General features: G+C 41.0%; 1 protein-coding gene across 1 annotated transcript in view; it reads right to left on the reverse strand.

Moving 5' to 3' along the window:
• Window positions 1–25,044, reverse strand: part of LOC137413853 (kelch domain-containing protein 2) — a 58,330-nt gene that overhangs the window by 24,274 nt on the left and 9,012 nt on the right. Inside the window, exons 2-9 of the mRNA XM_068099284.2 lie at window positions 21,940–22,076; window positions 20,141–20,211; window positions 19,131–19,248; window positions 12,274–12,392; window positions 12,096–12,177; window positions 11,564–11,647; window positions 11,225–11,305; window positions 7,904–7,962 (exon numbers count right to left, since the gene is read on the reverse strand). Of these exons, the coding sequence (XP_067955385.1) occupies window positions 7,904–7,962; window positions 11,225–11,305; window positions 11,564–11,647; window positions 12,096–12,177; window positions 12,274–12,392; window positions 19,131–19,248; window positions 20,141–20,211; window positions 21,940–22,065 (740 nt within the window). The 5' untranslated portion in view covers window positions 22,066–22,076. The remainder of the gene's footprint in view (window positions 1–7,903; window positions 7,963–11,224; window positions 11,306–11,563; window positions 11,648–12,095; window positions 12,178–12,273; window positions 12,393–19,130; window positions 19,249–20,140; window positions 20,212–21,939; window positions 22,077–25,044) is intronic.

Genomic DNA, 25,044 nt, shown 5'->3' on the forward strand with positions numbered 1-25,044 from the left:
AATAAATCAGTGATAGCTAGAGCTGATAAATTGGTGATAGCAAGAGCTAATAAATCAGTGATAGCAAGAGCTAATAAATCGGTGATAGCAAGACCTAATAAATCGGTGATAGCAAGAGCTAATAAATCAGTGATAGCAAGAGCTAATAAATCGGTGATAGCAAGACCTAATAAATCAGTGATAGCTAGAGCTGATAAATTGGTGATAGCAAGAGCTAATAAATCAGTGATAGCTAGAGCTGATAAATTGGTGATAGCAAGAGCTAATAAATCAGTGATAGCAAGAGCTAATAAATCGGTGATAGCAAGACCTAATAAATCGGTGATAGCAAGAGCTAATAAATCAGTGATAGCAAGACCTAATAAATCGGTGATAGCAAGAGCTAATAAATCAGTGATAGCAAGAGCTAATAAATCAGTGATAGCTAGAGATAATAAATCGGTGACAGCAAGAGCTAATAAATCGGTGATAGCAAGAGCTGATAAATTGGTGATAGCAAGAGCTAATAAATCAGTGATAGCAAGAGCTAATAAATCAGTGATAGCTAGAGATAATAAATCGGTGACAGCAAGAGCTAATAAATCAGTGATAGCTAGAGCTGATAAATTGGTGATAGCAAGAGATAATAAATCGGTGACAGCAAGAGCTAATAAATCAGTGATAGCTAGAGCTGATAAATTGGTGATAGCAAGAGATAATAAATCGGTGACAGCAAGAGCTAATAAATCAGTGATAGCTAGAGCTGATAAATTGGTGATAGCAAGAGCTAATAAATCGGTGATAGCAAGAGCTAATAAATCAGTGATAGCTAGAGCTGATAAATTGGTGATAGCAAGAGCTAATAAATCGGTGATAGCAAGAGCTAATAAATCAGTGATAGCAAGAGCTGATAAATTGGTGATAGCAAGAGCTAATAAATCAGTGATAGCAAGAGATAATAAATCGGTGACAGCAAGAGCTAATAAATCGGTGATAGCAAGAGATAATAAATCGGTGATAGCAAGAGCTAATAAATCGGTGATAGCAAGAGATAATAAATCGGTGACAGCAAGAGCTAATACATCAGTGATAGCTAGAGCTGATAAATCAGTGATAGCAAGACCTAATAAATCGGTGACAGCAAGAGCTAATAAATCAGTGATAGCTAGAGATAATAAATCGGTGACAGCTAGAGATAATAAATCGGTGACAGCAAGAGCTAATAAATCAGTGATAGCTAGAGATAATAAATCGGTGATAGCAAGAGCTAATAAATCGGTGATAGCTAGAGATAATAAATCGGTGACAGCTAGAGATAATAAATCGGTGACAGCAAGAGCTAATAAATCAGTGATAGCTAGAGATAATAAATCGGTGATAGCTAGAGATAATAAATCGGTGACAGCTAGAGATAATAAATCAGTGATAGCAAGAGCTGATAAATCGGTGATAGCAAGAGCTAATAAATCGGTGATAGCTAGAGATAATAAATCGGTGACAGCTAGAGATAATAAATCGGTGACAGCTAGAGATAATAAATCAGTGATAGCAAGAGATAATAAATCAGTGATAGCTAGAGATAATAAATCGGTGATAGCAAGAGCTAATAAATCGGTGACAGCAAGACCTAATAAATCAGTGATAGCTAGAGATAATAAATCAGTGATAGCAAGAGCAGATAAATCGGTGATATCAAGAGGTAATAAATCGGTGATAGCTAGAGATAATAAATCAGTGATAGCAAGCGCTAATAAATCGGTGATAGCAACAGCTAATAAATCAGTGATAGCTAGAGCTGATAAATTGGTGATAGCAAGAGCTAATAAATCAGTGATAGCTAGAGATAATAAATCGGTGATAGCAAGAGCTAATAAATCAGTGATAGCTAGAGCTGATAAATTGGTGATAGCTAGAGATAATAAATCAGTGATAGCTAGAGATAATAAATCGGTGATAGCAAGAGCTAATAAATCGGTGATAGCTAGAGCTGATAAATCGGTGATAGCAAGAGCTAATAAATCAGTGATAGCTAGAGATAATAAATCGGTGATAGCAAGAGCTAATAAATCAGTGATAGCTAGAGATAATAAATCGGTGATAGCAAGAGCTAATAAATCGGTGATAGCAAGAGCTAATAAATCGGTGATAGCAAGAGCTAATAAAGCAGTGATAGCAAGAGCTAATAAATCGGTGATAGCAAGACCTAATAAATCAGTGATAGCTAGAGCTGATAAATTGGTGATAGCAAGAGCTAATAAATCAGTGATAGCTAGAGCTGATAAATTGGTGATAGCAAGAGCTAATAAATCAGTGATAGCAAGAGCTAATAAATCGGTGATAGCAAGACCTAATAAATCGGTGATAGCAAGAGCTAATAAATCAGTGATAGCAAGAGCTAATAAATCGGTGATAGCAAGACCTAATAAATCAGTGATAGCTAGAGCTGATAAATTGGTGATAGCAAGAGCTAATAAATCAGTGATAGCTAGAGCTGATAAATTGGTGATAGCAAGAGCTAATAAATCAGTGATAGCAAGAGCTAATAAATCGGTGATAGCAAGACCTAATAAATCGGTGATAGCAAGAGCTAATAAATCAGTGATAGCAAGACCTAATAAATCGGTGATAGCAAGAGCTAATAAATCAGTGATAGCAAGAGCTAATAAATCAGTGATAGCTAGAGATAATAAATCGGTGACAGCAAGAGCTAATAAATCGGTGATAGCAAGAGCTGATAAATTGGTGATAGCAAGAGCTAATAAATCAGTGATAGCAAGAGCTAATAAATCAGTGATAGCTAGAGATAATAAATCGGTGACAGCAAGAGCTAATAAATCAGTGATAGCTAGAGCTGATAAATTGGTGATAGCAAGAGATAATAAATCGGTGACAGCAAGAGCTAATAAATCAGTGATAGCTAGAGCTGATAAATTGGTGATAGCAAGAGATAATAAATCGGTGACAGCAAGAGCTAATAAATCAGTGATAGCTAGAGCTGATAAATTGGTGATAGCAAGAGCTAATAAATCGGTGATAGCAAGAGCTAATAAATCAGTGATAGCTAGAGCTGATAAATTGGTGATAGCAAGAGCTAATAAATCGGTGATAGCAAGAGCTAATAAATCAGTGATAGCAAGAGCTGATAAATTGGTGATAGCAAGAGCTAATAAATCAGTGATAGCAAGAGATAATAAATCGGTGACAGCAAGAGCTAATAAATCGGTGATAGCAAGAGATAATAAATCGGTGATAGCAAGAGCTAATAAATCGGTGATAGCAAGAGATAATAAATCGGTGACAGCAAGAGCTAATACATCAGTGATAGCTAGAGCTGATAAATCAGTGATAGCAAGACCTAATAAATCGGTGACAGCAAGAGCTAATAAATCAGTGATAGCTAGAGATAATAAATCAGTGATAGCAAGAGCTGATAAATCGGTGATAGCAAGAGCTAATAAATCGGTGATAGCTAGAGATAATAAATCAGTGATAGCAAGAGCTAATAAATCGGTGACAGCAAGAGCTGATAAATTGGTGATAGCAAGAGATAATAAATCAGTGATAGCTAGAGCTGATAAATTGGTGATAGCAAGAGATAATAAATCAGTGATAGCTAGAGCTGATAAATTGGTGATAGCAAGAGCTAATAAATCAGTGATAGCTAGAGCTGATAAATTGGTGATAGCAAGAGATAATAAATCAGTGATAGCTAGAGCTGATAAATTGGTGATAGCAAGAGCTAATAAATCAGTGATAGCTAGAGCTGATAAACTGGTGATAGCAAGAGATAATAAATCAGTGATAGCAAGAGCTGATAAATTGGTGATAGCAAGAGCTAATAAATCGGTGATAGCTAGAGATAATAAATCAGTGATAGCAAGAGCAAATAAATCGGTGATAGCTAGAGATAATAAATCAGTGATAGTAAGAGCTAATAAATCGGTGAGAGCAAGAGCTAATAAATCGGTGATAGCTAGAGATAATAAATCAGTGATAGTAAGAGCTAATAAATCGGTGAGAGCAAGAGCTAATAAATCGGTGATAGCTAGAGATAATAAATCAGTGATAGCAAGAGATAATAAATCAGTGATAGCAAGAGCTAATAAATCGGTGATAGCTAGAGATAATAAATCAGTGATAGTAAGAGCTAATAAATCGGTGAGAGCAAGAGCTAATAAATCGGTGATAGCTAGAGATAATAAATCAGTGATAGTAAGAGCTAATAAATCAGTGATAGCTAGAGCTGATAAACTGGTGATAGCAAGAGATAATAAATCAGTGATAGCAAGAGCTGATAAATTGGTGATAGCAAGAGCTAATAAATCGGTGATAGCTAGAGATAATAAATCAGTGATAGCAAGAGCTAATAAATCAGTGATAGCTAGAGATAATAAATCGGTGATAGCTAGAGATAATAAATCGGTGAGAGCAAGAGCTAATAAATCGGTGATAGCTAGAGATAATAAATCAGTGATAGCAAGAGCTAATAAATCAGTGATAGCTAGAGCTGATAAACTGGTGATAGCAAGAGATAATAAATCAGTGATAGCAAGAGCTGATAAATTGGTGATAGCAAGAGCTAATAAATCGGTGATAGCTAGAGATAATAAATCAGTGATAGCAAGAGCAAATAAATCGGTGATAGCTAGAGATAATAAATCAGTGATAGTAAGAGCTAATAAATCGGTGAGAGCAAGAGCTAATAAATCGGTGATAGCTAGAGATAATAAATCAGTGATAGTAAGAGCTAATAAATCGGTGAGAGCAAGAGCTAATAAATCGGTGATAGCTAGAGATAATAAATCAGTGATAGCAAGAGATAATAAATCAGTGATAGCAAGAGCTAATAAATCGGTGATAGCTAGAGATAATAAATCAGTGATAGTAAGAGCTAATAAATCGGTGATAGCAAGAGCTAATAAATCGGTGATAGCTAGAGATAATAAATCAATGATAGCAAGAGCTAATAAATCAGTGATAGCAAGAGCTAATAAATCAGTGATAAATCAGTGATAGCTAGAGCTGATAAATTGGTGATAGCAAGAGCTAATAAATTAGTGATAGCTAGAGCTGATAAATTGGTGATAGCAAGAGCTAATAAATCAGTGATAGCTAGAGCTGATAAACTGGTGATAGCAAGAGATAATAAATCAGTGATAGCAAGAGCTGATAAATTGGTGATAGCAAGAGCTAATAAATCGGTGATAGCAAGGGCAAATAAATCGGTGATAGCTAGAGATAATAAATCAGTGATAGTAAGAGCTAATAAATCGGTGATAGCAAGAGATAATAAATCAGTGATAGCAAGAGCAAATAAATCGGTGATAGCTAGAGATAATAAATCAGTGATAGTAAGAGCTAATAAATCGGTGATAGCAAGAGCTAATAAATCGGTGATAGCTAGAGATAATAAATCAGTGATAGCAAGAGCAAATAAATCGGTGATAGCTAGAGATAATAAATCAGTGATAGTAAGAGCTAATAAATCGGTGATAGCAAGAGCTAATAAATCGGTGATAGCTAGAGATAATAAATCAGTGATAGCAAGAGCAAATAAATCGGTGATAGCTAGAGATAATAAATCAGTGATAGTAAGAGCTAATAAATCGGTGATAGCAAGAGCTAATAAATCGGTGATAGCTAGAGATAATAAATCAGTGATAGCAAGAGCTAATAAATCAGTGATAGCAAGAGCTAATAAATCAGTGATAGCTAGAGATAATAAATCAGTGATAGCAAGAGCTAATAAGTCGGCGATAGCAAGAGCTAATAAGTCGGTGATAGCAAGAGCTAATAAGTCGGTGATAGCTAGAGCTAATAAATCGGTGATAGCAAGAGCTAATAAATTGGTGACAGCAAGAGCTAATAAATCAGTAGTAGCTAGAGATAATAAATCGGTGATAGCTGGAGCTCATAAATCGGTGATAGCAAGAGCTAATAAATCGGTGACAGCAAGAGCTAATAAATCAGTAGTAGCTCGAGATAATAAATCAGTGATAGCAAGAGCTAATAAATCAGTGATAGCTCGAGATAATAAATCGGTGATAGCAAGAGCTGATAAATCGGTGAAAGCAAGAGCTAATAAATCAGTGACAGCAAGAGCAAATAAATCGGTGATAGCAAGAGCTAATAAATCAGTGATAGCTCGAGCTAATAAATCGGTGATAGCTAGAGATAATAAATCGGTGATAGCAAGAGCTAATAAATCGGTGATAGCTAGAGATAATAAATCGGTGATAGCAAGAGCTAATAAATCAGTGATAGCTAGAGCGAATAAATTGGTGATAGCAATAGCTGATAAATCGGTGATAGCAAGAGCTAATAAATCGGTGGCAGCAAGAGTGAATAAATCGGTGATAGCTAGAGATAATAAATCAGTGATAGCAAGAGCAAATAAATCGGTGATAGCAATAGCTAATAAATCGGTGATAGCTAGAGATAATAAATCGGTGATAACAAGAGCTAATAAATCAGTTGTAGCTCGAGATAATAAATCAGTGATAGCAAGAGCTAATAAATCGGTGATAGCTAGAGATAATAAATCAGTGATAGTAAGAGCTAATAAATCGGTGATAGCAAGAGCTAATAAATCGGTGATAGCTAGAGATAATAAATCAATGATAGCAAGAGCTAATAAATCAGTGATAGCAAGAGCTAATAAATCAGTGATAGCTAGAGATAATAAATCAGTGATAGCAAGAGCTAATAAGTCGGCGATAGCAAGAGCTAATAAGTCGGTGATAGCAAGAGCTAATAAGTCGGTGATAGCTAGAGCTAATAAATCGGTGATAGCAAGAGCTAATAAATCGGTGACAGCAAGAGCTAATAAATCAGTAGTAGCTAGAGATAATAAATCAGTGATAGCTAGAGCTCATAAATCGGTGATAGCAAGAGCTAATAAATCAGTGACAGCATGAGCTAATAAATCAGTAGTAGCTCGAGATAATAAATCAGTGATAGCAAGAGCTAATAAATCAGTGATAGCAAGAGCTGATAAATCGGTGAAAGCAAGAGCTAATAAATCAGTGACAGCAAGAGCAAATAAATCGGTGATAGCAAGAGATAATAAATCAGTGATAGCAAGAGATAATAAATCGGTGATAGCAAGAGCTGATAAATCGGTGAAAGCAAGAGCTAATAAATCAGTGACAGCAAGAGCAAATAAATCGGTGATAGCAAGAGCTAATAAATCAGTGATAGCTCGAGCTAATAAATCGGTGATAGCAAGAGCTATTAAATCGGGTGATAGCAAGAGCTAATAAATCGGTGATAGCAAGAGCTAATAAATCGGTGATAGCAAGAGCTAATAAATCGGTGATAGCAAGAGCTAATAAATCGGTGATAGCAAGAGCTAATAAATCGGTGATAGCAAGAGCTAATAAATCGGTGATAGCAAGAGCTAATAAATCGGTGATCGTGAGAGCTAATAAATTGGTGATAGCAAGAGATAATAAATCTGTTATTAATAATAAATCAAGATAATAAATACAAGATAATATCAATCAAGATAATAAATCAAGATAATCAAGAAAAAAAATCAAGAGATAATAAATGATTATTAGCAAGAGCTAATAATCGATGATCATCTGAAACTTGCACAATAATAATAATTATAATTGTGAAAGCTCGCCACCTCTCGTGAATGAACAGGGACAATTGTATTTTTTCTTCCACGTCATCAATCAAAATTCTCATCATTATTGAGTATTTTGCAAGTTGATGGCCTTTTATGCAGAGCAACCACTTGTGAACAGGTGATACAGGATTGGGAATTTTATTTTAAGGGCCAATATGAGATTGTGGATAGAAATAGGAATAGTTCTGGATCTGTGCACTTATCATATAAAATACGATTAAAGAAGGAACAGCTATGTCGAGCAAGAGGGCTAAGAACACCTTAACTGTGACCCACTGCTGGACTCACTTGCCACTCCATTCCCACGTGTCCAGGTTAAGCGAGTGAAGATCATCCATTCTTGAATTCTGTACACACAGACATACAACCCAACCAGCATGTCTCTTTTTCATTATGCTCCCTACTCAAGTCCTTCATTTTGTCAGAATGCCACCTTTTGTACAGAGTGAAGTAAATTTGTAAATTCTGAAACCGACACATGATCAGTAATGAAAGTCAAAGTAAATCCTACGTGGGAGCTCCACAGTTCTCCCCTATGGGCTGATGCCCAAGCATCATATCCATCTCTCCTGGATTCTGTTGAAACTAAAGCTCTCCACATTAAAATCTCCCATGATGAAGCCGAAGGACATCATAGGTATGCCGGTGGTCTCTATGGTTTTTAAAAACTATTTCTCCAATATTGCTCCCACTGCTCGATCAGCCCTCTGACCCTCCTTCCCACTCAAGGATGCATGAGTGGTTCCAGTAACGCCTTCCTGGTTAAACTTCAACAGACACTGCACCACGACCTCATGTCATTCCCATCCTGACCCACGATCTTTTTTTTTACCCAATTAACTCTTTTTCACTAACCCCCTAGCTTATTTGCTGGTTTCAGCGTTTCTCTCCACCCCTTTTATCTTCCTTTCCTGTCGATTTATTATTTTGCTAATTGTGCCCAATTGTTGACCTGCTGCCCCCAATGTCAACTCAACCTTGCTCTTCCATGGTCTTTGCTCAGGTAGAGAATGAATGAATGAATGAATGATCGTTTTATGGCCATTTTTCCCCGCTAGAGCGGGGGTTAGCCTTGCGGGCCCTATGACAATCATGGTTCCCTGTTTGAGGCAATGTTTTTATGGCCAGATGCCCTTCCTGACGCCAACCCTTGGTCACGCTCTTACCCTGCGCAGGGATACGGTGTACCTATTCTAAATCGGGGTACACACCGTGATCATTCATCCCAGCAAGCTGGTACTCAATTTTCCGACCTCGGAAGGATGACAGGCTGAGTCAACCCCCCTGGCGTTAATTCAGCGAACGACCGGGATTCGAACCCAGGATCCCAAGCCGGCACCCTAACCGCTAAGCCAACACCTGAGCCTGGTGCTCGGGTAGAGAATAAATAAGTAAATGAATAAATAATAATTAAAAAGTGCCCCCCCCCCCCCCCCCCTCAAAATGAATTCAAAACACATCTACCTACACAAGTATGTTAAACTATGTTGTTCATACTCGTTCAGAATGCAGGCCAACCTCAATTTTTGATGTTCAGCCAAAGTAAAACGTGACAAGTCTCGTACACATGTAAGAATGTGGACAGGCGGATAAAGAATGCGGACTTTGATGGGCTGTGTAAGAATGTGGTATTTGATGGGTCTAATGGTCTCCTCCTGCATTGGAGTTCCTTGTAAGGGAACTCGTAGTATTAGAAACTTGATGCCACTGGAGCCTTTCAGGTCAAAACGAAAGGAAGCTGCCTGCTCCCAAAATAATGTTCAAGTTTGGAAACGAGAACCGCTGCCACATTGCTTGATCTTTTATCATCATCTGTAGCTTAACAGCCCCTCTGTAACAATATCAAGACCAACCTATTTTATTGGATTTTTCATCGAAAAGAAAAATCGAATTAGATTTTTTTTTTTGTGACCTCAAAGTCCATTTAATTTCGTTGCATTTTGCAAATCCAACAAGACCTGCTACCATTGGCTGATTAAACACAAGCTACTTAATGATTGAAATACTTGTGCTATGCTGTCATGTGTCTATCCGTATCATGCTGTCAGGAAGAAATGCAACGGTATGGAATTTCCATTGTCACGTTGACAATTTATTGTACTCATTCTTCAAGAATTTGAAATCGTTCCTTCGTTTGTATGCAGAACAAGGCTGCAGGGTAGCATCGTTGGCTGAGGGTGCGTGCGGCTATGCCGCAAATGCAGTGCCCCTGCTGGTTAGAGCAGGAATTTGTAATTTGTTCATGGTATATTTTTTGTATACCAAGTCGAGGCTCGTGCAAGACACATAGAACATAAAAAGGCAGCGGGAGACGAGGGGGAGGGAGAGGGAAGCACAACAACAGGAGAGAACAGGGACATCAGGAGATCTGTGGGAGGAAGAGGGCTGGGGCAGGGTTCATGGGATAAACAAGATGGACACTACAAGGACGTTCAGGAAAAAAATCGGAATTTGAACGAGGTGGATTTAGGGAGGATTAACGGGGTAGAAAAGATCACGGTTTTGGATGGGCAAAGATAAGAGATGGTGGTGAAAAGCTGTTTTGAAGACCTGGAGGGAGGAGTGGGATTGAAGAGAGTGAGGGAGTTTGTTCCAGAGGTGGGAGAAAAGAGGAATGAAAGAGTGAAGGTGAGCAGAGAGTCTTGATTTTGGCAGTTTCACCATAACAGGGTTGCTGGCAGATCTTGTGCATCCTGAAGGAATATTTGAGGGACAGAGCACAGACAGAGCAGAGGGAGCTGGGCCAGAGGGGAGTCAGTAGAAGACAGAAAGACCACCAACCTGCCTGACATGAGAGAGTGAAAGGCCCTCAGCTCACTTACTCTTCGCAAAGGACATCATGGGATCTTTAACGTCCACCAACAAATGCTGACAGATGGGACACAAAGTTTAACGTCCATCCGAGGGACGGCACGCACATCGATGAATCACTCCGCCCGTGAAATCCCAGAATGACAGTTTATAGCTGCGTCGGGATTCAAACTCAGGCTATACAGCTTAGAGTTGAGTGTGCGCACATCTGGACAGCCATCCTGTCAGTCCAGAATATGCAGTAAAGGCATCAGGTCAGCCATCCTGCACCCAGTCCACAACTATCTCGATTGTCATGTTATTTTTGACCTCCTTTTGCCGAGCTGTTAAACTATCAAAACGCACAATGATTAATTCTCCAACATTCCTCCCTCCTCTCTCTCTCTCCTCCAACCTTCCCGATAAACTTCAGGATGCAGTGTTCTCCCAGTAATCCCCTCCTGGTTAAAATTCCAAAATCAAGGCTGACTGCACACCTCACCTCCTTCGTTCCTAGCTTTTCCTGTCTATATGTCGTTCTTTCCCATCGTTTAGAGCAGACAGTGTGCACCGCCACCTCGTGTCCTTCCCCATGCTGACCCATCATCCTATTACCCCCATTAACCCTCCCTAACCCAACCAACTTACTTGCTGATTTCAGTGTTCCTTTCCCCCACTCTCTCTTTCTCTTCCTTTTCTGCTCATTTATCCCTTTGCCAGTTGTGCCTAATTGTTACCATGCTATCTCACATTAAATTCAACTTTTCTCTTCAATGAGCCTCACTCATGAAAAGAGAGAAAAAGCACAGTGGTTCATACCAGAAATCTCCCTCCAAAGACGTAGCCGTAGTTTCCCAGCGTCGTGCAGGCGTGCGCTGCTCGCGGAACTGGAGCGTTTCCCTGTAAATGTGTCACATCATCTTGTGGAATGCTCCATCTACCAACCATGCTCACATGCCCTGTCAATTATAATTGACTGGAAAAAGCAATGATAATTTTATTTTAAAATGAACAAAACACTACCACGAGTCTTTTGACAATCAATGGCAGCCATATTTGTATTTCAAGTTGTTTTACATAAAAACAAGGTATCGGGTGTGAAGTTGACAATTCGCATTCAACTACTGTGGCCTTAACGAGTAGTGACAGGACACTCACAGTTGTTACGGGCTGACTCCAATGTCGGGTTTCAGGATCGAAGACGTGCACGTGATTATTCCAACCTCTGGAAACATTTACGGGCTGCAGCATGGAGGAGGGAGGGGGGCATATTGGACAATCTTGCCTGCTTATTGCACCTTGTCTTCAATGTTGATAACGCACCAATAAATTATAGAACACAGATAACGTAATGTTAAATCACAATCATGCAATCCATCGATGCAGCCACCATAAAGTATTTTCTCTTCTTCAATAGTGTGACATCTGATTATAAGTTTCGACTCTGTCTTGGTCACTGATCTTCAGATTCGGGCTGGCAGGATGGCCTCATCACTAGAGGTATACAAACCTGCCTCTAAGCCGTCTAGCCTGGGTCCGAATCTTGGCCCAGCTATAAACTGTCATCGGTGTTTCACAGGCAGGGTGATTCATCAATGTGCATATAAAAAGTAGATCTCTGACAAAAAATAATCAAAAATCAAAAGTTTGCCCGCGACGCCAACTCTTGTGTACCTCGGCGGAACCTCACCCAGAAAGACGCTTCATCAAATTCAAAGGTGCCGCGGTGATGTTCTTCAGGGGGGTAGCCATAGCCACCAAAAAAGATGAGTCTGTAAAGGGGTGACAGGTTATGCACCTTTCCTGACAAGCGAGTGGCAACCGATACAGAATGTCCGTATTAGATTGCAATAAGCATTTGCTCTGACCTGTTTTGATACACCCAACAGCCAAGCTTATCTTTGGAAGTGGGTGGTTGACCAGATATGGGTGATACCTTGACCCAACACAGCTGATCAATGCCTCGCTCAAGGTTCATCATGAAGATCTATTTGTGGCTCAGGAAAAATAAAAGATAAAAAACAAGTTAAAAAAAACAAGCATCCACAACGTACTTTCTTATCTACAGTTTCTAAGGCTAATGGGAGGGCTGTCACACACAAATCGCACACACGCATGCACACACACACACACACTCACACCCACACACACATGACAGTCAACACAGGTATTGACAACGGATGAACCCCGCCGTTGACCTTGTGGGAAGTTACAAACCACACAACACTGGACAACGGCAGCACCATCAAGCACCGGCGCTTTTTCTCCGCAGTCAGAGGGGTATTTTTGAGGCTAAATCTCACGGCAAACCCCTCAACCCTAAAGGATGCCAACCCCCGCTAATTTCACCCCAAATCCACTTTTTTGAAATACCAACTTCTTTCCTGGAAGTCCTTGGTGTCCTTGTGTTTATACTTCTCCTATCCTCCCCCCCCCCCCCTTCCCACGCTGCCTCCCCCCAAGCCCTCTCCCTCCCACACATTCCTGATGTCCCTGCTCTCAAATGTTGTGTTTATGTGCTTCCCCTTCTCTCCCCATCTTGTCTACCGCTCCCCTTTTTATATACTTTGTTTGTTTGTCTGTTTGATTTGTTTGTGTGATAAATGTTAGCTCTTTCACGAGCCTCGATTATGTATACAAAAAAACAAACCAAAAAACCCGTGGGGTTTGTGCATGCTCTATCCTTTAAATGCTGAGTGTTAAGCAAGAAAGCACCATGTACCATTTAAAATCCCATCTCAGACTCATAACGGACGCTCTAACTGCAACTAATATGCAGTGCCTTCAGAAAGTATTCACACCCCTTGACTTTTTTCACATTTTGTTGTTACAGCCTGAATTTAAAATGGTTTGCATTGAGATTTTTTGCCACTGATCTACACATAATACCCTATAATGTAAAAACGGAATATTTCTTTTAGAAATCTTTACAGAATAATTTTAAAATGAAATACAGAAAAATCTAATTTACAAAAGTATTAATCCCCCACTCCCTCCCTCCCCCCCCCACCCCCATCCCCCACGAGTCAATACTTCGTAGAAATACCTTTGGCGTTTCCCTGTAAATGACACAATTATATCTCAGAGTTCTACGGGCAGTTCGTTAGAATTTATGGAAGAGTTTCTGTCTGCTCTGTCATGCACTGTTAACTGCGGGACCTCATATAGAAAGGTGTACTTCTTTCTAAATCATGTCCAATTAATTGAATTGACCACAGGTGGACTCCAATCAAGTTGTAGAGACATCTCATAGATGACCAAAGGACAATGGATGAACAAACGAAAATTGCAAAGGAGTTGAATACTTATTGACTCAAGACATTTCAGATTTTCATTTTTAATTATTTTGTAAAGAATTCTAAAAACCAAATTCCACTTTGACATGATGGGGTATTATATGTAGATCAGCAACAACATTTTTTAATGTATCCATTTCAAATTCAGGCTGTAACACAACAAAATGTGAAAAAGTCAAAGGGTGTGAATACTTTCTGAAGGCACTGTATCTGTTATAGTGCACTCACGTACCTCCCAAACTCGTGAAAATCAAGCAGGAGAATGTTTGAGTTTGAAGCAAAAAGTAAATCTTTCATGGTAATCACAAGAATATAAGCAAATACATCCAATTGAACAAGTTAAATGCATTAAGAAACACATGCAACTAGACGGGCACTCGGTAGAGCGCATACCTCCACCAGGCTGAGCAGGCTACGTTTTGTATCCCACTGATTGGCCGGACCTGGATTCGGACCTGAACCAAAATAAAATCGGCTTGTTCATCCCGCCTCACCAACTTATCCACCAAGTTTGATCATAACTCGTCCACAACTTTTTGTAATATCATGCTATATATCATTAGCACAAAATGTACAAAAAGAGCGCGCACAGCTGTAAGGATGAAGGACGGGAACAGTGGTGAGTTTGAGGTGAAGGTGGGAGTGCATCAGGGGTCGGTAATAAGTCCACTACTATTTGTAGCTGTGATGGAGGTGCTGGCTCGGAACATAAATGAGGGTTTACCGTGGGAGTTGTTGTATGCAGATGATCTGGTGTTGATTGCAGAAAGTATGGATGGACTGAAGGAGAAGATGAACAAGTGGAAGGAATGTATGGAGACGAAAGGTCTGAAGGTGAATATCGGAAAAACAAAGGTGATGGCAAGTGGTAAAGCATGTGGTGAGTTGGAAAGAACTGGGAAGTGGCCGTGTGCTGTGTGCAGGAAGGGTGTCGGAGTGAACTCAATTCAATGTACAATGTGCGCTGAGTGGGTTCATCAAAAATGTAGTGGTTTGAGAGGGTCATTAACCAGTGTGGCAGCTACATTCAAGTGTAAGATGTGCACAGAGGGAGCTGCAGATGGAGGAAATGTTGGGTTGGATCTTGGAGACGGCGTGAAGCTGGAAGGTGTGAAAACATTTTGTTACCGAGGAGACATGCTGAATGGAGAAGGTGGATCAGACTCGGCAACGGTTGCTCGAGTGAGATGTGCATGGAAGAAGTTTCGGGAACTGAGTGGCGTGCTGACGAGGAGGGGAGTGTCGTTGAAGCTGAAGGGAAAAGTGTATGCTGTATGTGTGAGAAGTGTTATGATTTATGGGAGCGAGACATGGGTAATGAACGTAGAGCAGCAATGAAGGCTGGAAAGGGTGGAAATGCGAATGGTTCCGTGGATGTGCGGAGTATCGTTGAGAGAGAGGAAGCCAAATGATGAATTGCGAAAGTTGATGAGAATAGAGCCTGTGATGGATGCTGTGAAGAGAAACAGTTTGAGATGGTTTGGTCATGTGTTGAGGAAGGATGAAAGTGACTGGTTGAGAAGAGTGATGGAAATGAATGTGGAAGGATGTAGAGGACGGGGAAGACCGAGAAAGACTTGGCTAAAGATGGTCGAAGAAGAAATGCGGGCCAGGGGGTTAACAAGGGGAGATGCAGAAAATAGGGCAAAATGGAGAAGATTGTCATGGGGACCGCAAGGCTAACCCCCGCTCTTGCAGGGAAAATGGCCTTTAAAATGCCTGTTGTTGTTTGTTGTATGCTATATATCGTTTTTGGCCCTGTCACTCAATGGTGAAGAATCACTTTTGTAGATATTTTAAGACTTCTTGTGCCCGGATCCGTATTCGGATCTTCACCAAAATTGAATCAATCCGTCCTCGTCACACACTCAACCTCTCCACCAAATTTCGTCCGAATCCTTCCACAACTTTTTGAGACATCCTGTTCACAGACAGACAAAAGACAGGGATAGTGAAAATCCCAGTATATATTTATTCCTGAAAATTTGACAGTTTGACACCTTCAGTGGCAGAGGTAACAATGTAATGAATGGAGTTCAAGTCTTGTGATGACTTTTGTCAACTTTAAGAGAAAGTATTTGACAGTATAAACAGGAATGCAATGTGGATACGTATATTGGAAGGTTATGGAAAATCTGGAAAGTTCATCAAAATTAAAGAGAACATGTACACTGGCTACAAATGTAGTGTGAGCTGTAAGTCACAAGAATTTGAAGTCACAACAGGAATCAGACTGGGGTGGGATACATGCTGTTTCCACAAATTCCTTTACTTGTATTGGGCTGGGCATGAAGGATGACTACAGAATATGCCAGTCATGGAATAGACTTGACTCAAGGTGACCATCTGGAGGAGCTCAGCTATGCTGATGACATATATTGCTATCGGACACCAAGCAAAGTATGCAAGAGAAGGTAAATAGCCTCCATATGCTCTGTCCTGCAAGTACGACTGAAAAATCAACACCAACAAAACGGAGAGCATGAGATGCGTCAGACGACAATGCTGTCATGTGCAATGACTTGGCCATACGAGACTTCGACAACTTTATGTATCTACGGTCTATCGTCACTGTAACAGGATGGAAAGTAAAACATCCCAAAGGAAATTAAAATGAGGAGGTGGAAATGTATTGGGCATATACTGTGTATGGAAAACAACATCACATAAAACGAGCGATACATCGGAAGCTGGAAGGTCAGAGGGTTGGACCACTTTCAGAGACCTGGTGTTGTATGGTGGAAAAGGAGCTGAGGGAGCTAGAAACTACCCCAGCGATGATGAGTCAATGGGCCCAAGACAGACGAGAGTGCCGCAAGTTTCTCATGAGGCTCCATGCGCAGCATCATAAGCAAGTAAATTAAGCAAATTGTGTGTGTGGTTCCAAAATTCCACCCATGCGAGGCCATGCCCCGGATGCCACAGTGGCGAAGCCGAATGACTGCGAGGAACTTCCCTGCGCTCTCACTCCACGTGGTTTTCCCATGCTTTCAGCCTCTTTGTATATCCAAAAAGTGGGGAAGAAAACGTCTTCCACCACTTGTTGGGTTGGAGGAGGTGGGTGGTGTAAGCCTGCTATCCCCAAATCTTTTGTTGTTGGCCTCTCTTATGCCCAGCAAGCAAGATACTCATTTTGTCGAGCTCGAAAAGCATGACAGGTTGAGTCAATCCCTCTGGTGTTATGTTGGCACAGCTGTGGTTTAAACTCAGAACCCTAAAATCCAAAGCCAACTGCCTGAACAGTTAAGTCACCACCAGACATATTTAAATCATTATTTAAATAAAATAATAATAAGCAGTGATAAAGAACTGCGAAAAAAACTATATTCACCTGCCATAGGCACAACTCCCAACAGGCCCTATACAAGACACATAGCAAACACAAACTCCGCTCAACTCTCTCTCTCTCTCTTTCAACTTCGTCAATTGTTTTGGGCACACACTCCCTTTCCACCCATGTCACGAAATTCCCATATCACAATATCACGAAACATTTTGCTAACTAGGAGACATGCTGAATGGAGAAGGTGGATCAGACTCGGCAACGGTTGCAAGAGTGAGATGTGCATGGAAGAAGTTTCGGGAACTGAGTGGCGTGCTGATGAGGAGGGGAGTGTCGTTGAAGCTGAAGGGAAAGGTGTATGCTGCATGTGTGAGAAGTGTTATGATTTATGGGAGTGAGACATTGGTAATGAACGTAGAGCAGCAACGAAGGCTGGAAAGGGTGGAAATGCGAATGGTTCGGTGGATGTGTGGAGTATCGTTGAGAGAGAGGAAGACAAATGATGAATTGCGAAAAATGATGGGAATAGAGCCTGTGATTGATGCTATGAAGAGGAACAGGTTGAGATGGTTTGGTCATGTGTTGAGGAAGGATGAAAGTGACCGGTTGAGAAGAGTATAAAAACCACCTTTAGAGGCCATTTTTCCCCGCAAGCGGGGGTTGGCCTTTTTCGGGCACCATGGTTGTTGTTGTTTTTTTTGGTCCCCTTTTTGAAGCAATGTTTTACGGCCGGATGCCCTTCCTGACGCCAACCCTTTTTGCCGCCTTTAACGACAAACAGGGAATTACCAGTGAACTGGTACTCAATTAGCCGACCTCGGAAGGATGACAGGCTGAGTCAACCCCCCTGGCGTTAATTCAGCAATCGACCGGGATTCGAACCCAGGATCCTAGGATCCTAAGCCGGCACCCGAGCCGCTAGCCCAACACCAGGGTTCAACCAGTTCAACACCAGTTCAACACCAGGGTTCAACACCAGGACCGGTTGAGAAGAGTGATGGAAATTAATGTGGAAGGAAGTAGAGGACGGGGAAGACCAAGAAAGACTTGGCTAAAGGTGGTGGAAGAAGAAATGCGGGCAAGGGGGTTAACAAGGAGAGATGCAGAAAATAGGGCAAAATGGAGAAGATTGTCATGGCTAACCAAGCAAGCTAACCAAGCAAGGCTAACCCCCGCTCTAGCAGGGAAAATGGCCTTAAAATGCCTGTTGTTGTTGTTGTTGTATGAGGGGCAGACAGCCTATCCACGTGCGATCCGCGATGCCAAGAAATTAGCCCCACCAGTCTTCATGCACTGAGCAGTGGGACATGTGCATCTCAGAGAGTGTGGGGAGGAGTAATAAGGGAGGTGAGGGAGATCACAATCGTATAAAGGTTGAGGGGGCAGGGGAACGGGCTTGCAGGACAAACCTGTGGTTCTCTCCCGAACTGTTATCTGGCATCCGCAAATCAAAATGATGCTTTTTTTCTGCCAAAGTATAACAATACAGATTCAAGATATTTGTGGTTCCTTTTGACACAGATACTACTGGGGCCCTCACCTCCTTACTTTCCCATGCAAGTCGCTACAAGCAACCATTTATGTTTATAAATGACGATGCTGCATTAGTGCATTAACATGAGGTATCTGTGTGGCGTCAACATGCTTCCAATTACCTGAATACTTTCCCTGCCAATCTTTGCCGTTCTGCGTTTGTACAACTTTCCAGTTATTATGTGCTTTTTATTATTAGCAAAAATCCTATAGATTTGATTGGATTTCTGATTTTCAATAAATTAAATTGGATTTTCAATAAATTTGATTTTTGCTAATATGATAGCTAGGAGCATTGGGGCATCATTAAGGAGGCGTTTAACTTACTTAGTGGCATCTCCACTAAAAGGGTTAGATGATGTAAAAAAAAAAAAAACAAAAAAAAAAAAATGAGAGAGGTCATATCAAAATATCACGAGCATGAGTCAGACATTCTAAAATATAAATAAAGAAGAAATCCACGGAAACAGAGAGATTTCTCATGCCTGGAACAATACATAACACTCTCCCAACACTTCACAACGTTTACAGGTACTAATTTTGCCAATACTCTTACACCTCAAACCCTCAGTGACACAAAACACACGTATACCCTTCATCCATACTTACGCACCTCATTGCTGTTGCCACTGCCATGATGCCCCCCAAACATGAACAATTTTCCGCTCACACACACAGCACAACTGCCGGACATAGGCAGTGGGCATTCACCAATCACCACCTTTTTCTGCCTGCAGGATGAATAAAAATAATAAGACGTCATGCAGGGCACGATACTTGCAAAATCCACCCCTTTCACCCCAAAAAAGGTTGCCATTGATCCATCAAATTGTCCGTTTTATCAAGATTAAAAATGACAATCTTGTTCAAAGCTCGGGTCAATAGGATGAAAAGTGACGATTTTTCAGATTTTAATTGATGATTTTAGAAGTTTGACTTAGAGTTGACCTCAAAAATAGTTGGTTTCCCAATTCAGTGAGGCACTATGCAAATGCTTTCAAATTGTCAAGTCAATCAGATGCAAATTTATGATTTTTCAGATGAAAATTTATGATTTTGGAAGTTTGACCTTGAGTTGACCTTCGGACCTCAAAAATAATTGGTTTCCCTATTTAGTGACTTTGGTTGGTTTCCCAATTCAGTGAGGCACAATTGCTGTTCAATTTTCAAGTCAATCGGATGAAAATTGATGATGTTGGAAATTTGACCTCCAGATGACTTTTGACCTCAAAATCAATAGGCATTTCAATTGTGATGACCTCTACAACTTGGTGAAGTTTCATGACGATTGGCTTAGAATTGTGACCTGTAGGCAAGTGATAAACAGACAGAATAACAAACACAACCGACCAATATACTTGAAAAATCTTCGAGTTTGCTGTGTGTGTGTGGTTTCTTCGATTTTGCAAGTTAATAAAGTGAATTGCTTGGAAAAATGTGCACTTTAAAATACAGCATAACACAAGAGTATTTTCCTTTGTATTTCTTAAAATGTGCGTCACACATGAATGAATAAATGGAAGAAAGGGAACATGTATGAATGAGAGTGCTGATATATTTGAAGACTGGAGGGTTACCCAATTCCTTCACTACAAACGCATGAGAGAAGATGAGATTACAAACCATTCCCCCGTTTCCATTTTGTAAATCCACATTTCAGTAGATGGCAGGTAAACATCCATCATTTCATTGGCCTGAGGAAACAAATAAAAACAAGTCTCACTATAACGCTACAGCCAATTAACGTGTGTTAATCCCACTCATTTGAATAATCAATACCCACCCCTCCCCACCCCCCACCACCCCTGAACTATCGAACACCTTCCGGAACTTACATCATATGGTGAATGGGTTTAAAAAAAAGAAAAAAAGAATAAGAAGTCGAGGGCTGCAATCGGTGATGCTAGCCAACTCGTAATATTAGCCAATTGGTAGCATGACAAAATCTGCCTCATAATGATTTTAAAAATATCAATTAATTAATGGAAATATTAAATACAATATTTGAAAATTAAAAAATATTTAAGTAATTGAAAATTGAAGAAAAATCAAATCATTTGAAAAAAAAAAAAAAAAAATTAGATTTGCAAAAAATTAAATATTTGAAAAATAAAGTCATTGAAAATTGAAAAAAAAAATTAAGTACAGTAATTGGAAATTGATCAATTAAATGATGAAATAATTAAATAATGGGAAATTTGTTACTCAAAAAGTGGAACACCATGGACACCAAGACTAAATGCCTCCCTCCGGTAACCATACATGATAAGTACAAGCAGAAGGAAGCAAACACATTCATCATTTCATACAAGTGGTGAACATAAGTACATACAAGTCGATAATTTGAAAGAAAATCCATAATTTGAAAATAGATGAAAATATGAACAAAAATATGAGCAAGTTGTGTTGTAAAGAGGTAGCAAGAATGATCATCCGCAAACTGTACCGATTCTTTAAAAAGGACATTAACGATCAAGCAATCTGACATGACATTTATACATCTGGCATTTCAATTTGTATTTTAAATCTAAACAGCAGTCATCTCAGAATCTTTGAGGACTTGTGCCAAAAAGTTTATAGGCTGCAGTTTAGCGGTGTCACAAATTGAGGAACGCGGAAACTCCGCACCGTCTCGGGAGTTCTCTTGTACTTACTGGTGCAGATGCTGAATAAGCTATCGAAATGCCCCGCAGAATTTTCCTTTTTTTAAATGTATTTTTATACATTTATACATACATGAAAAAAATACATGAAAAAATAAATTTTTTAATAAAAAAATACATTAAAACTCTTTTTCCAGAAATCAACCCAATAATTTATTGCCCTACAATGCATACCATAATTATATTAAAAACTAGAATGGCACTCGATAGAGGCATACCTCCACCCCGCTGAACAGTTTATGTTTTGCATCCCACTGATAGGCCAGATCTGCATCCGTACCTGAACCAAAATCTAAATCGGCTTGTTCTTGTCACCTTCTCAACTCATCCACCAGGTTTTCTCAGAATCTATCCATAACTCTTTGAAATATCATGCTGTTTATCGTTTTTGGCCATATCTCTCAATGGTGAAGAATGACATTAAAAATTGTCACATCTGGATCTTCATTAAAATCTAATCAATTCGGCCTTGTCACACACCCAACTTGAAACTTGTCACCAAGTTTCTTCTGAATCCATCCATAACTGTTTGAGATATCCTGCTCACAGACAAACAGACAGTCAAACAGAGGTGAAAAATAACCTCTGTCAACTTTGGTGGCCGAGGTAAAAATTCCAATTTCGCCAATTAAAATGATATCCCAGCTACCAGGGTTTGTAAGAGATCATCCTGAGCTTTGCACAAGGGAAGAATTTTGAAGAAGAAGCCATCAGAATTGGGCTGCTGACCTATTCAACAGAATTAATTAATACACTCACCAAGTAGCCCCCCCAAATGAACATGCAGCCCGCATGTGATACTGCCACATGTCCGCTTCTTCCGGATGGGATAGGTCTCTTGCCGCGTTCTTTGGAAGGGCCAGGGCATCTTCGGACAATCATCATGGCAATACCGACTGTGAATGAGGAGGAGTTACAAAAGATTGTGTTAAGCATTTCGAAACGAATACAAAAATCAGTATGTGAACAACCACATACGTGTGCGAACAACATTGCGAATATACAAACGAAGGTAGTAACAGGAAGAGGCCCATTCAACCCATTATGGAAGAATAGTCTTCATAAGGACTAGAGTCGGTCTGCTTCGGCAGAAAAGAAAAGGATAACAGATTTTGTCAACCGAAGGGAGTTCAGAGAGGTATGGTAACTGCCGTGAATTTTGGGCATGAGCCTCCCCTTTCTTTCTTTCCACTCATTTGTTCATATTGACATTTATTTAGTTTATACTAGCAGAACTACCCGGCATTGCCGGGCGGGGGAGGGGAGGGGCACGGGGGGGAGGGGAGAAGAGGGGGGGGAGGGGAGAAGAGGGGGAGGGGGAGGGGGAGAGGGGAGAAGAGGGGGGATGGGGAGGGGGAGGGTGAGGGATGGGAGGGGGAGGGGGTGGGAGGGATGGGAGGGGGGAGGGGTAGGGGGAGGGGGAGGGGGAACGGGGAGCGGGGAGGGGGGAGGGGGAGGGGGAGGGGAAATGGAGGGGGGAGGGGGAGGGGGGAGGGGGAAATGGAGGGGGGAGGGGGAAAGGGAGGGGGAGGGGGGAGGTGGAGGGGGGAGGTGGAGGGGGAAGGAGGGGGGAGGGGGGAGGGGGAGGGGGAGGGGAGGGGGGATGGGAGGGGGGAGGGGAGAAGGAGAAGGGGTAGGGTGGAGGGAGGGGGAGGACGGAGGGGAAGGGAGGGGGAGGACGGATGGGGGAGGGGAGGGGGAAGGGGGAGGGAAGGGGGAGGGAAGGGGAGGGCCAGTCAACAATGACGTTGCAGTTCTCATGGTCGGAGAGCAGCACAACAATCGCGACATCGTCCTGCATCTTCGGAAGAGCACGAAGCGGATTTTGGAGACTCACCGATCCTGTGACCCACGCCCTTCAGTACCGGCGTTGCCGGGCGGGGGAAGGGAGACCCGTACATTCCCAACCCGTACATTCGCCCTCTCGACTCAAGCTCGTATTCGATTCGTATTCGAAATCGAAAGGGGAAAGGGGAAATCCTTCGTATTCGAATTCGTAAACACGAAATATGAATTAAAATTTTATTCATATCGCACAAAATCGACACAAAACACGATCGCATAAAGGTGAAAAAACGCAATCGCTTTTCGCCCTGAATTACGTGCAAACGTGTGACGGCATGGAACATCACGTGATCGCTCTGAGCGAATCAGCGAGCTGCTCTGTCACTGGCTGAGATTAGCGGGTACTTCGCTGAAATGCGCTGAGGTAAATATGAATAAAAAATATGGCTCTCGTCAAATATGGTCTCGGCCATGTTCGTCCCAGGCTCAATGGCCATGTCTATGCCAAATATCAAGCACGTGAGCCTCTCCGTTTCGGAGTCTATCGGTAACATTACACACACACACACACACACACACACACACACACACACACACACACACACACACAAACTGTGTTTTATATATATATATAGATTATTTCGTTAATACATCAAAATTTGTCACCAGGCATTCATATTAAACTGTACAGTATTATAAACACAAACATATTATCCTTGACCAGCAGGGACCCACAGAACCTCTGTGGTAAAAGCCCTTGCTCAAGAGCATGCCACATAGTTATTTGGGTGGTGTAAAGGCAACAGACCGCTTCTTCTCTTGCTCCAGAAAATAAAAATAACAAAAGCCAGTGTTTGAAGCAAAAACATGGCCACTGCCCATGTGCATATATAATACATCGAGATTATACAACCATATATATTTCAATAGCACTGGCCAAAAGGCTGATACCAGAGGCCTGATGACTGAGGCCTTTATGCACTGTGGCCTCAACAAGGTCCATGACACCTATTGACTCCAACCTTTTCATATTTAACGATTCTTTTAACATTCGCCTTGGTGGTTTTACATTAAACGGAAAACTTATTGGGAGGGCAAAGCAATTGTGAATATTACAGCTCCGATGATGTATTTGGCTTCCGATGGCACCAAAAGGGTGGCCATATGATTTTTCAGGTTGCAATTGTGGGTGGCGTCAGGCCAGTTGTCCAACAAATGGGTGGAAAAGGAGCGTTACATACACACGGACGGATGGACGAATACGCGTACAGTATTATTATGTAGATCTAAAAACGAGGTCTCTAAGCCTTGGCACCCACCCCAATATATTAGGAGGAACTAACAAGGAATGTTGTATATTGACAGGACTGGAGATGTGAACAACCAACTTAAGTTCAATGAAGGATATCTTGCTTCATAATGCAGCAACTCCTGCTAGCACGTTACCAAATGCCCTTGTTGAATGAATGAATGAATGAATGAATGATCGTTTTTAAGGCAATTTTCCCCGCTAGAGTGGGGGTTAGCCTTGCGGGACCTATGACAATCATGGTTCGCTTTTTGTGGCAATGTTTTTATGGCCGGATGCCCTTCCTGACGACAAACCTTAGTCGCCTCTTGCGATGCGCAGGGATACGGTGTACCTATTCTAAATCGGGGTACACACATTCATCATTCATCCCAGCAAGCTGGTACTCAATTTGCCGACCTCGGAAGGATGACAGACTGAGTCAACCCCCCTGGCGTTAATTCAGCAATCGACCGGGATTCAAACTCAGGATCTTAGGATCCCAAGCCTGCACCCTAACCGCTAAGATGGCATGATGGCATGATGGCATGATGGCATCATCACTAGCATCAATGTTGGACCTAACCCTTACAAATTCAGACATCATATTCACTCACAATGATAAAGATCAAACTACCCACAAATTGGTCGACTACTACTTCTGTAACGGCCACAATTAACCTCAGCATATTTTGTGAAGTTTTCTGAAAAAAGTTTTTGGCAGAGGTCTTTAACGAACAAGATGGTCAAGCCTGACGTTCAACTGAGTTGCAGGAAAATGTGATGTGCTT

Source organism: Myxine glutinosa, chromosome 1, assembly GCF_964187855.1.
Source record: "Myxine glutinosa chromosome 1, kmMyxGlut1.1, whole genome shotgun sequence".
In the NCBI taxonomy this organism is placed as follows: Eukaryota; Metazoa; Chordata; class Myxini; order Myxiniformes; family Myxinidae; genus Myxine; species Myxine glutinosa.